Here is a 13,537-nt window from a genome sequence, read left to right on the forward strand (position 1 = left end):
ACCTCTGACCATCATTGACTGAATCTAGTTCAACCAATGGGAGGTGGTAGCATTCTCACCTGGGCACGGGTTAAACAGGATGGGGAGGGAAGAATGCTGTGTAGAGAAGACTTTCCAAGATTAGCTTCCAATTGCTTTGAACATTTAAATTGCGTTTCCTGGGGCTGGAAAGACAGTTCACTCATTACGAGTGCTTGCTGCTCTTACCAAGGATCTGAGTTTGGTTCCCAGCACCCACATGGTGGCTTGTGAACATCTGTCACTCGAGTTCAAGGGGATCAGTCATCCCCCTTCTGACCTCCAAGGGCATTGCGAGCACGTGATGCACAGAAACACAGGCCAAATACCCATACACGTAAATAAATACAATTTAAAATTGTGTTTCCTTTCCAGACATTTGGTTTCACATATATTCTCTGTCTCTCTGTCTGTCTCTGTCTGTCTCTGTCTCTGTCTCTGTCTCTCTCTCTCTGTGTGCATGAATTGGAGACTTTGTTAGGGTTCTCTAGAGAAACCAAACCAATTAGAGAGAAGAAAGGAAGGAGGAGAGAAAGAGAGTAGATGTGAGAGCAAGAACAGAATATGTATATCTGGGAAGAGATCTTTTAAAAAGAAATCAGTTCACATCACTCTGGAAGCTGGTGTATTCAAGATCTGCAGGTTGGAATGGAAGGCTGCAGATCTGGGTGGGAGGAGGTTCCCTCACATTATGGAGGGCGAATACCTAAGTTAAAAATCTTCTGAATATGTTATTCCCAACAAAAATACACACTACATGACAAGTGTGGCAGCACACACCGGTAACCCCTTGCCTGTACTTGGGAAGAAGATGCAGAAGTTGCCTTCAGCTCCATAGCAACTTCGAGTTCCTCCTGGGCTACATGAGATCCTCTTCCTAAAGACCAATGAATAAAAATCAAAAGGCAATAATAAAAGATACACATTCACACTTCACAGAAGCACATGGAATAATTAATGTTTGCCACATGTCTGGGTACCATGCTCTACTCAGGGTGACACATGGAACAAGCCCTCTTGGAGAATGGGAGAACTTGTGCTTTTCTTTTCTTTTCTCTTTAAACATTTATTTATTTTATGGACGTGAGTACACTGTCTTCCAACATCATAAAAGGGCATGGGATCCCATTACAGATGGTCGTGAGCCACCATGTGGTTGCTGGGAATTAAATTCAGGATCTCTGAAAGAGCAGTCAGTGCTCTCAACCGCTGAGCCATTTCCTTCTGTTATTTCTTTCTTACCATGTCTCTCTCTCTCTCTCTCATACACAGCTCTAGCCACTTCCTCTCTACTTAGAGAGTATCCTCTGTTTTGTTTTGTGGTTTGTTTGTTTGTTGGTGTGTCATGTGCGTGTGCGTGTGTATGTGTGTGCGTGAGTGTGTGTAGGTGACGGGTCTGTAGACAAAGTCTTCCCATGGCTTTTCTTCACTCAAACTCAATGTGATGGTCTTGAACCCCTAATCCCCCTGCCTCCACTTCCAGGGTAGCAGGACTATAAATGTGCACCACTATTTCTGCCTAAGAAATTTTACTCAGTGGATGAGCTTAATAGTAGAATGAAACAGATTTAAAAAAGAAACCTGTGAACTTGTAGAAATTATCTTACTCTAAGCAACAGACAGAAAAATTCGTTAGAGCAGGGGAGGGGCAACCTCAGAGATGCCTGTAGACAGCTCCCTGTGTTCATTTTTTTCTTCCAGCAATCTTTCTGACCTTGACAATTGTGTTTCCTCTAGTGGAGTTCCTGAAATACCTATCTGGCTTATAGAAATCTCTCCCATTCCCTCTCCCTCTCCCTCTCCCTCTTCCTCTGTCTGTCTGTCTCTGCATTTCTGTCTGTCTCTGTCTCTGTCTCTCTGTCTCTGTCTCTCTGTCTGTCTCTCTGTCTCTGTCTCTCTTTGTCTGTGTCTCTCTCTGTCTCTTTGTCTGTCTCTCTGTCTCTGTCTCTTTGTCTCTGTTTCTCTCTGTCTCTCTGTCTCTCCAAGGCCTCTCTTTGAAACTAGCTAGTTAGTCTTGCAGACCCACCTGTGTCTGCCTCCCCAGCTGTGAATTGCTGTGGGGCTGGGAATTCAGACAGCAAGGTACCTCACCCAGCCTTCTCCCAGCCCCTGCCTAAACACTCTCACTAAACTCTCTCACTAAACTCTCACCAGGCTTCCCTTTTTCTTATCCTTGGCTAGAGAAAGTGAGCTTCCTTGGGGTTTGGTTCACATTCTGATTTATCCCGCTGCTCCTGCTTAATTAAACAACTGGAAATTTCAAAGTCGTGCTTAATGGCAGAAATAGAGGACTGCACATCTCTGACTTTCCGGAAGCCTATTTTGTGCACATGTTAGTTTAATCCACATTCATCTTCCAAGTGGTTGGGGAGGCTTTGCCTCCTGTTAAAGGAATTTCAAGTATCAAGCAAAGCGGGTGGGGGAGAGGGGAACATTTGGAAGGGCTGGGCTGGGAGGCACAGGGTGGGCTTCCACCTCTGAGGCCCTTGTCTCGTCTCTCTGCACCTGAATTCCAGCCCTGTCTTCTATTCTCTGCCACACAGAGGAAGCCCTGTCTAGCTCCCACCACCGAGTGTAGATTAGCAGCCACGAGCACCTTCCTTGACCCAGGCCCCCATTCAAGCCAGTATGTGCTGCAGAGATCCCGGACCAGTGGGCAGTGCATTCTGGGAAAGGCCTTGATTCTGGGGGCTTAACTCTCTGAAAAGGGGCTGAAGACCCACATATGGGGCCTGTCAGCCCCGACTTTCTCAGAATAAGATTGAGTCCTGCTTGAGCAGACAAAGGGGACAATGCTGCCCAGACAGCGCAGTGCTGTCTGAGCCCCTTTTGGCCCAGACCACTTCACATGCCCCACGGAAACTCTCTCCAGCAAAAGGCGCCACCAAGGAGAGGCCGGAGCCCACAGGCAAAGAGCACCCTTTGTGCTGAAAATGCAAATTGTTTTTCATTTAATGGACAACTTCCCCTTTGGGAAGCCGATGAAGAAAACTGGGAGACAAAAGTCCTTCATTCTTAAGTCACCTTTGTGACAGAATTCCAACTTTCAGAAGTGGTGGGGGGTGGGGGGCTCTGTCAGCCCAGAATTGCCACAGCTCTGGGTTTATGCTTTTTCCTCCTAATTGATATTTTAGTTTTTTGTCAATATATCTTATTTTTAAAACTGCTTGGTGAAATCCTATTTTGTCTGGCATTTCCCAGAAAAGTGGTGAAATCTGTGAACGTTTCAGATTGGAAAAGACATAAAGAAAACAACAGAAAAAAAAAAAACATATACATGAAATAAAAAAAAAAAGTCTTTCTCTTTAAAAAAAAAAAAGCAGCAGAGAAAACTCCTAATTATATGTGGATGCAGATGCTAAGGATGTGACTGACAGTATTAAGGGACCTCGATAACATTCAGAGGGTTCTCAGATGATGGGATTTCCTGTCTGGAGCTCTGCTGCGTGCCCTTCCCTCTACCGTGCACTGCAGCCTTGTACTGAAGCTCCTCACCAACCACAAACAGACCGTTGTGCGTAAAGAGAAAGGTCGCTCAGGGTAGCTGTCTCACCTTCTCTTGGACAGAGAACCAGGTTCTTTAAAGGTTGTGGCATCTGCTTGATCACATTCCCAGAAGAGGATGACCATTACCAGGACCTCTAGTATCCGAATTTACCTTGTGGGTTTAGCCTCTGCCCACTGGGCAACAGTGAGGACCCCTATGTCCCTATACCCTGCTCTCAGCTTTGCTCTCCCCTCCTTCCCTCCCAGACAGGGTTTTTCGTATAGCCTTGGCTATCCTGGAACTTACTGTGTAGATCAGGCTGGCCTCAGACTCAGAGCTCCACCTGCCTCCACCTTCTCTGTGCTGGGTGGGTCAATTCGTGCCTTTGGTGGAGGGTATCCTAAAGAGATTCTTTTCCTTCAGAAGGCTGGGTATTTCAGTAAATGAGATAAACCAGCAACAGTCAGATAACTCGCAAAAGAACATAGGTTTCAAAACACCATGCACGTATGAGACTCACAAGGGGGCAAAACGCCTGAACTTTATGTAAGGCATAAGGAGAGAGGGAAAAGGTAGGTGGTGCAGGAAATCAGTGATATAGATGAGGGTCTCCCAGGAAGCAGCCATTGTGGTCCCTGCTGGGCAAGTGTCACAGTGCAACCTGTTTGTCTGAGTGTGATGAGAGAAGCCTCTTGGCTTGCATTTCACGTTCCCTGATGGGTATTTATGTGTGTGCTGTGTTGTTGTGTTTGCGTACATTAATGTACACATGAATGCCCCTGAATTGGAGCTGGAGTTACAGGTGGTTGGAGCCATCCAACGTAGGTGTTGGGAACTGAACGCCGGTCCTCTGCAAGAGTGGTATGTGCTCTTAACCACTGAGCCATCTCCTCAGCTCCTTGGTTGGTTTGTTTTTTAATATTCAATCACTTTGTCTACTTTTACAAAAGGATGACTTTTTAGAAAAGTTTGTTTTCAAAGGTCTGCAGTCTCTCTTAGTAACCAACTCGGAATATGCCACTGAGTATATTTAGCATAGACATGTGGGCACAGCTCTGCTCTTCATAAAGGGTCTCAGGTTATGAAGCCTCATGTCTGTTGCTGACCATTAAAGTTGACTTCAATTGTTCTTGAGATGCGAGGGGTGTGTGTGTGTGTGTGTGTGTGTGTGTGTGTGTGTGTGTGTGTTTACAGTACCAGTTAATTGTACCACCTTATCAGAAAGCCTGCTAACAAGGCTAATACTGAACTTCAATATTGGACTGCACTGCCAGCTTGTTCTTTATGAGACTGATATGGTCTGACGTCACCCAAGAGAAGCTGAGGGCTCTTATTCACCAAACTATAGTCCGAAATACAGTATAGAGTCAGCCTCTTGTCACATTGATGTGAATTCGTGATGGTTGATGGCTAGAGAATTCCAGAAGCAAAAAGCACCATGGAGGTCATTATTTTCATTCCTCTTTTTTTTCTGGCAGTTTGGGGGCTACTCCTCCCTACCATGTAGGAAGACTCCCCACCCACAGACTAGCAGACACCATTCTGCAGGCAGTGTTCCTGGTGGCTGCAGAGAAACGGCCCAGAGTCCATCCTTGCATTAAAGTCTTGTGTGATGCCAGTTACCCCAATCTCCAGCTTACCTTTTCCATCTGGCCTTGTTTTAAAATATTCACCCTTGCTGAAGGTGGTCCACTGATTTTCATTGTTGGAAGAGCACACCTTTATCCCTTTACTATAGCATTCCAGTATGTCCCAGTTTGGTTATGCCTTTCTCTGTCAGCAGACACTCATGTTTCCCTTACGTCTGTCCCCGTCTCCGAGAGGACAGGCTTATAAGTGGACAGCATCCGTCAGAACAGAACTGCCGAGTCATGGGCTGTTTCCTGATGGCCAGCATTACTAAGTGATGGTGTTTGTTCTCTAGAGTCTGAAGTGTCAAGGTTATAGGATCCCCATAAAAAGAGAGAACTTGACCTCCTTTAATTCTTTATTATGCAATTTTGGAAAGATTTTGTTTTTTTGTTTTTGGAATGTTTGATAGAATTTACCCAGAGGATAATCTGTGATTGGATTTCTCTTTGTAGACAATTTAAAATACTAGTTTATATCCTTATTGCCTTATTATGATAATTTTGTTTGTTTGCTCTCTCTCTCTCTCTCTCTCTCTCTCTCTCTCTCTCTCTCTCTCTCTCTCTGTTTTGTTTTTCAAACAGGGTTTCTCTGTATAACAGATCCCTGGCTGTCCTGGAACTCTGTAGATCAGGCTGACCTCAAACTCACAGAGATCTGCCTGCCTCTCTGTTTCCCTAGGATTAAAGGCATGCACCACCATATCCAGCTCTGTGTGTGTGTGTGTGTGTGTATGTGTGTGTGTGTGTGTGTGTGTTTGTTTGTTTTGTTTTGTTTTTTGAGACAGGACTTCTCTACATAGTCCTGGCCTCAAACTTACAGAGATCCATCTACCTCCTGAATGCTGGGACAAAAGGCATGTGCCATCATGCCTGGAAACACTTGTGTTTTTTTTGTTGTTTTTTTTAAAAGTGGTTATAAAATTCTTCAATTTATTTCTCTTGAATCAGTTAAGAAATTTGTATTTCTAAATTCTAAATTATATTTCTATGATTTCTAAATTCTAAATTATATTTGTAATAACCTCTCATTTAAAAAATGATAATGTTAACCGTATGTGTATTAGTGGTTTGTCTGTATGTATTTGAGTGTGTTGCCTGCATACCTGTTGCTGACAGAGGTTAGAAGAGGATGCTGGATCCCCAGGAACTGACGTGGTTGTAAGTCACCTGATATGGGTCCTGGGAACTGGACCTGAGTCCTCTGCAAGGGCAGCAAGTGCTCTTAACTGCTGAGCCATCTCTTCAATAGCTCTGTAATGGCCTCTTAACCAATTTTAAAGAACTTTAGCAGGAACATTGTGTTTATTATAAAAGTGTCGTCTAGTTCATAGGACTCACTAGGGAGGCTCCACCTCCATTTTAGAAAATGAGAAGAAACCCAGAGAGACAAGATAGCTGGGCTCAGCCAAGCCCCAAGGGCAGTGTAGTCAGATGTTTCTACAGCTGAACATGGTTCAGCTGTCCCATGGTTGTCGCTTCCTGGGACTCTTGTGGTGGAATGATGTTGTCTCTAGAGCTGTTGCTCAGGTTGTAAAGCCTCTGTCTCTACCAAAGCAGTGCCACAACTACCTGACAACCTTTCAACTGATGTGTTTCATTTCCTTAATTAAAATAAAATTAAAATGTAATGTTTGTCTGTCTCCCTCTCCCTCTGTGCGTGTGTGTGTGTGTGTGTGTGTGTGTGTGTGTGTGTGTGTGTGTGCAGATAAATGTTGGAAAAAGAAGGAAAGAGAAAGGGGGTGGGGATGGGGATTTAGCTCAGTGGTAGAGCGCTTGCCTAGCAAGCGCGAGGCCCTGTGTTCGGTCCTCAGCTCCGGGAAAAAAAAAAAAAAGAAAGAAAAGAAAAGAAGGAAAGAGAATAGTAACTCATGATGAATGACTAAAGAATCACTTTATTGCCAGGGAGTAAAATTCAACTCTCTGGGATTGCAAATAGGTGCAGGGCCAAGGGACCCAAGAAAGATTTGAAAACTGCATGCAGGTCTTTAGTGAGAACATCCAACATGGGTGTTATTAGTGAGAACATCCAGAAACAGGAGCCTGATAGTCTCTCACATGCATCTTGAGTCTTTTGGTGTGTAGCTCTTTGAGATGCTTTGTGAGAAGATAACCAGAGCTCACAGAGCCAGGTAGCCAGGCGTTGCTTGTAAGCCCTTCTGTCCTGATGGTCTCCCAACAGTACTTAAAGAGTGGTGGAGGGATAGCTCAGTCCTTGCAAGCATAAGGACCTGAGTTTGATCACGGAACACACGTGAAAATGCTGGGCAATGCCATGCACACTTGTGATTCCAGCTCTAGAGAGGTGGGGTAGAGAGACCCAGTTGGTAAGTCTCAATCTGGTTAGTCTCTGTCTCAAAAAGTAAGGTATACAGCTACTGAGGTACAACCCCCAGGCTCTGTACTTGGCTGCAGCGAGTCCCTCCAGTTTCAGATAGGGGCTCTCAGACAGTGGGCCCACATAGGAAGACTTCTTACGGTGGCTCTGGCCACATAATGTGCACACAGCCTGACTGTCACACTGCTGGCTTCAGCCTCACCCACAGTGGCTGTCTCACTCACACCTCAGGAACATCCATCACATATTAGCTCAGGGGAAGCAGGCGACTCACGCTGCAAACAGGTACGTCCCTCAAGGCCTCCCATCTGCTTACCATCTTTCTGGTCTTTCCATTCTTGCCTGCAGCTGGCCAGACATGGACTCAATGTCGTACTTATCAGCCGGACACTGGAAAAGCTACAGGTCATCGCAGAAGAGATTGGTGAGTGAGGGAGATGTGTGTAAGCATGGTACTGCCCTTCCTGTTCATACCACATCTGCTTCCTGGAGCCTGGGTTGTCTGTCATTTCTCCCCCGTACACTGCTGGGCCCAGGGACAAAGGGAAGGCATAGGCTGTCACTTACCCTGAGTTCTGAAGCCTGAGGGAATCTGGAAGACACTCAGGCTCAAGAGGGTCATTTTCTCTGAGCCTTCACTCTCTGAATCAGCCCTGCTCAGTCAGAGCCCTTAGCTTCTGTCTCCTCCTTCAAAGCCAGGAACCAGGTCAGTTCTTCATGCGCCTGCTCTGCTCCTTGTAGAAGGATGAGAAAATACTAGCTGATGGTCATCAGGTTAAAAAAAGAAAAAGGTGGGGCTGGAGAGATGGCTCAGTGGTTAAGAGCACTGGTTGCTCTTCTTGGAGGATCTTGGTTCAATTCCTGCACCCTGACATGGCAGTTTATAGCTGTCCGCATGTCTAGTTCCAGGGGATCTCACACCCTTATACAGACATACATGCAGGGAGAACACCAACGCACATTAAATTAAATGTAAATAATTAAATAAAAATAAAAAGACATGATTCAGGGCTGCCATATATAGTCACAAAGGTTATATATTGTACAATCCTAAAAGACATCTTTTATAGATAAGGTTTTATTAATTTAAATTGTTTAGATTGTTTTGGTAAAAATTGACCATAATCCTTAGTTCTGATATCTGACTTTTTAATAATTATTAAGTTAATAACTAGCCAGTTTATCAATGCAAAGGCATGCATCTTTAATTATGAAGACTTTTAAAGCCAAAGCAGGCTGTACTGGGCCAGCCTTGTTTCTTTGGGGGAGGTTTAGAATAGAAAATGGTTGTGGGGGTGGGGGTTATGCAGCCAAACTGTGGAGGCCCGATGCCCTTGAACTGATGAATTTGACTTTTGTTCTGTAGGTGGATAGTAGAAGTCCCTCCGATTAGGACTAGACATTCTTAAGCATTTTCCTCATAATGTTAAATGTGCTTTCTTTTTTTTTTAAAATCAGGTTACTGGGAAGCAAGTGATGTCTTTTACATTAAAGGACCCCCAACTGCCATGCTGTGTGTCATGATTGCTTGATCCAGAGGAACTGAGTCTAGACACAAAGCTAAGGCACTTCTCAGGAGACTGGAATGCCCTACCTGTAGCTGTTACTGCTGTCTACAATTGCCTCCACCTGGCAAGTCAGCACAAAACAGCTGATAAGGCACTAAAGGTGTTAGGAGTGAAGAATAGGTCCCTTGGACAAGTTAGTCGGCTGCTCTGATCCTCAATTTGATGCTGTGGAGAATGGGAAAAAGAATGTCTGTTCTCTCAGGGTTGTAGAGGGGCAAGCTGTCGTGTAGATAGATTGTAGCGGACACCTACAAAGGATCCTGAAGGGATCTGAGTGTCCTGATGTGTGAGTGTATCAGACTAGTGTTCACAGCCTTCTTCCAGGGCTCACATTTGAGTATGTGTCAATCACCTGGGGGCTTGTGGAGACCAATCTGGCTCATCCCAGTGTGTCTAAGCCATCAGGTTTAGGATAGAGACAGATATATATGTGTCTAACAAGATCACCAATGATTTTGATATGACTTTGGGAAGCACAATACTAACTTTTTCTAAAAATATTTTTTTAATTTTGAAGTGTGTGTCTGTGTGTCTGTGTGGGAATGAGCATACGTGTGCAGGTGCTTGAAGATGTCAGAAGAGGCTTCATCCCTTGCAGCTGGAGATACAAGTTTTGGGAGCAGCATGACGTGGGTATTGGGAACTGACCTCGGGTCTTCCTTAAGAGCAGAAAGTACTCTTAGCTGATGACCCATGTCTCCAGTCTCACAAAATCTATTTTTAATGTTTGGAACTTCAGGGTAAAGAGGGCTGATTGTACTCCTGCTTGCTAGAAGTATCTGTGATCTCTCATACAGAGAGGACCACTGGAAGCCGTGTGAAGGTTGTACAAGCAGATTTTACCAGAGAAGACATCTATGACCATATTGAAGAACAACTTAAAGGCTTAGAAATAGGAGTTTTAGGTGAGTAAATTAAAAGTTCAAATATTGGTGTTGCATGTATGTATGATAATAACCAGTGACACGTTAATGTGTGACAGTCTATACAAAACTCAAAGCTATATTATGGCATTAAATTGATTATTGAAGGCCCTCTTGGGAGTGGGCTGGTGCATAAAGACACTTGTCACCAAGTCTGATGATCTGAGTTCGATCCCTGGGATCCATATGGTGGAAGGCAAGAACTGAATGTTTCAAGTTTTTCTCTGAATACCACACATACATGTACCCATACAAACTCACAGACAGGGAAAAAAGGACCCACTTCTTACTCAGAAATCAAGATGTTTTCTGTATTAATAGACAAGACATCTTGCAATCACATGCAGGGTACACTGTCAGTATTACACAGAAGAAACTAAGATTTGAGCTTTAAAGTTCCCATAAATTTAAACCTTAATTACATTTTCACGAGTAAAAATATAAAAATAAATCGTTTTTGGAAAAATTGGAAAGGATGGGTAAACACATGAAGGACAATTTTTTTTAAGGTCCCCCAGACTTGTGACAGCATTTTGGTACATCTTCTTACGGGTACAGATGGGGATTTTCAAAACTGGGATTGCATCTGCATACTGTTTTGTAGCATTAAACCAGAAATATAGAGCTAGAGTGCAGCTTGGCTGGTGGAGGGCTTGCTCCATCCCCAACACCTTACAAACCAAGCATGTTGGCTCACACCATAATCCAAGCACAAGGAGATTGAGGAAGGAGGATCAGAAGTCTAGGGTTATCCTCAAATGTTGTTTCCTAATGTCTTTAAGTTCTAAATAGCCAATGTGTGCGTGTGTGAGTGTGAGTGTGAGTGTGAGTGTGTGTGTGTATGTGTGTGTGTGTGTGTGTGTGTGTGTGCACATGTGGATGTCAGTGGCCAAAGTCAATTGTTTTCTTTTGTTACTCTCCACATTATATTTTGAGCCAGGGTCTTTCACTGACATGGAGCTCACTGATCCTCCTAGGCTCACTGTCCAGTGAGCTCCAGCAGTGCTAGGACTGTAGGTGTGCACTGTCATGTGTTTGTGAGCCATCCAGTGTGGGTGCTGGGAACTGAACTCTGGTCCTCTGCAAGAGCAGCAATCTTAATCAATGAGCCAGCTCTCTTGCCCCCAGTTTGCTTGCCTCTGTCCCTTCCTTCCTCCCTCCCTCCATCACTCCCTTTCTCTTCCTCCCTTTTTCCCTCCCTTCCTCCTCCCCTCCCGCTCTTCTCTTCTGTTTTAATGTTGGTGCTTGGGAACAAACTTAGGTTCCCATTTCGTGTAAAATGTATTGACTGGGTCTTCTCCCTAGCTTACAGCCACTTCCCTTGTTATTAAGTCATATTGCAACGAGCACTCATGTACAGACACCAATTTGTATGTGTTTCTATAGGAAGATTTCCTACCTGTTCTCACACCCTTTGCTTGACTCTTTCTGCCAGTCAACAATGTTGGAATGCTCCCCAGCCTGCTCCCAAGTCATTTCCTGAGCACGTCCAGTGAGAGTCAGGTGAGCCCCCGTCCTTTCTATCTGCTTCTCTCCCAGCCAGATATGGACCCTGGTATGATTGCCAGGGCTAGGGGAGTGGGGGTGGTGGAAGGGAATCGGCTCAGCCAGACTCTGCTGCATGGTGACAGTCTGCCTATCTTTCTTTTCACCTTAGAACTTGACCCACAGTCAAGTGTGTACCTTTTTGTCTCTGCTCTTCTCTGCCCATCAAAAACTTCCCAACCATGATACCTCTTTTCTGGGAATCTGTGCTCCGCCCAACAAATTTATGGCTCTAGTATCATGAGAGCAGTCAGCTCTTGGCTATTTCTGACTTCCTAGATGGTAAGATGTAGCCAACTTACAGTGAGAGGGAGGTCTACATCTCTCAGTATCTAGGGGATTAACTCTCCTTAGAGTCTGAAGCCCATGAGCCTTCAAGTTCCTGATAAAATGGCATCCTGCGCTCTACCAGGCTGTGTATATTTTTCTCCTAGATCCATCTCACTCCTCCCATCCCTTTCCAACTTTGTGTCTTCTCCTCCTCCTCTTCCTCTTCCCTCTTCCTCTTCTTTTTAAAATAACATATAATCCAATTTGTGTTGCACATAGACCGTCCATTGGAATGTGATTGACCTAACAGGGCTGCATCCTTAAAGAAGCCAACTCTTCCTCTACTAGAAGCCATCAGGTGTCAATAACTCCTCAGCTTGCACTGGGGACTCATTAGCCCTCAACACTCCATGCTGGGATCTTGGCTGGCTTGATCTTGTGCAGGCAACCACTGCTGTGGGTTCCTAAGTCCGATGGCCATGTTATACCCAGGAGACATTGTCATACCTTATTCTTCTTTTTTAAATGAACTAATGAGTTTTATTAGGATTGCTTGCATGAGCATGGGTGGGCTGCTGCTTCCTAGGGCATGGGTAATTTATCAGTGGCTACACTACTGAATTAAAAGTCACACACACACACACACACACACACACACACACACACACACACACACACACACAGAGCAATTGAAGAAGTGCAAACAGATTTCGAACTGGCCAAGAACTTCTTGAGTAGAAAATATAGTGTGGATCAGGTCTGCCACACGAGTACAGCCAGCACCTTGAGTTGGAGCAGTCAAGACCAGTTGTGTTTGAAGACTTCGTTTATGGGGTTAGGGAGAAGAGGTGGTTTCTAAGGGTCATCATCTGGGCAATTCTCTGTTTTGATCAACAGGCTTGGATAATGTCAACCTTTGCTCACTGGATGTACTTTCCCATGATGCATCTGATTTTAATCATATGCACGTTCAATTATACATAGATAGAAGATGGCAAGTAGTGATTTTTCTCCAAAACTTCACTCAGAGGACTGACTTCTTTACTGTGCAAGCATCCATAACCGACTTCTGCCTTGGACCATACCTGCATGAAAACCAAGTCCCCAGGGGCTTGTTAAAGAGTTCTATGTTCCATTCTGTAGAGCAGTGTATGCTTGCAGCCCAGTTCGGTTGGGAGTCCCAGGCTGATAATGCTTCTCTGGGAGAGAGTTGTGCACATAACCCAAGCCGTGGTTCCAGGTTGCTAAGTCGTCCCTGTTCGCCTGCTCTACTAGCATTTACTCTTCCTGTCTTCTGCAGCCCAGAAACTCTATCTTGTATTATCTGACTGTTCACCTTTTTATCCTAGACCCCCTTGTGCTGACCCTTTCTCCGCCAGCTGGAAATTAAACTCTATCCTCCAGGAAGAAGAGATTCCTCCCAATAACACATATGTAGTTGAAAATATCCTAAGTTAAAGAAAATTGCTCAATTAATCTAAACTCCTGGCCAACCCAGCTCCAGACATGGCATACTAGGGAAGGATGGATTTGTCTCAGGGAAGAGAGGCTGACTGGGATGCTGTCAAGGTCCAACATGGCAGAAAGGTGTTATGCCACATGCCACCAGCCCTGGAGAAATTAAACATTCAAAATTTGAAATGTGATTTCTATTGTATGTGCATTGATTTTGCTTCATCAGAAGTCAGTCTGACCATCAGAAATCAGGAACCAGCTATCTTCTGTTGACACTTACGGTCCTATTATTTCCTGAATTTTCA

The 13,537-nt window shown here is 44.6% G+C and overlaps 1 protein-coding gene across 1 annotated transcript in view; it reads left to right on the forward strand.

The window, feature by feature from the left end:
• The window catches only part of Hsd17b3 (hydroxysteroid 17-beta dehydrogenase 3), a 30,235-nt gene that overhangs the window by 5,580 nt on the left and 11,118 nt on the right, over positions 1-13,537 (forward strand). Inside the window, exons 3-5 of the mRNA XM_032884683.1 lie at positions 7,820-7,895; positions 9,837-9,944; positions 11,398-11,465. Coding sequence (XP_032740574.1) covers positions 7,820-7,895; positions 9,837-9,944; positions 11,398-11,465 — 252 coding nt within the window. The remainder of the gene's footprint in view (positions 1-7,819; positions 7,896-9,836; positions 9,945-11,397; positions 11,466-13,537) is intronic.

The sequence above is a fragment of the Rattus rattus genome, chromosome 14 (genome assembly GCF_011064425.1).
Source record: "Rattus rattus isolate New Zealand chromosome 14, Rrattus_CSIRO_v1, whole genome shotgun sequence".
Classification (NCBI taxonomy): Eukaryota; Metazoa; Chordata; class Mammalia; order Rodentia; family Muridae; genus Rattus; species Rattus rattus.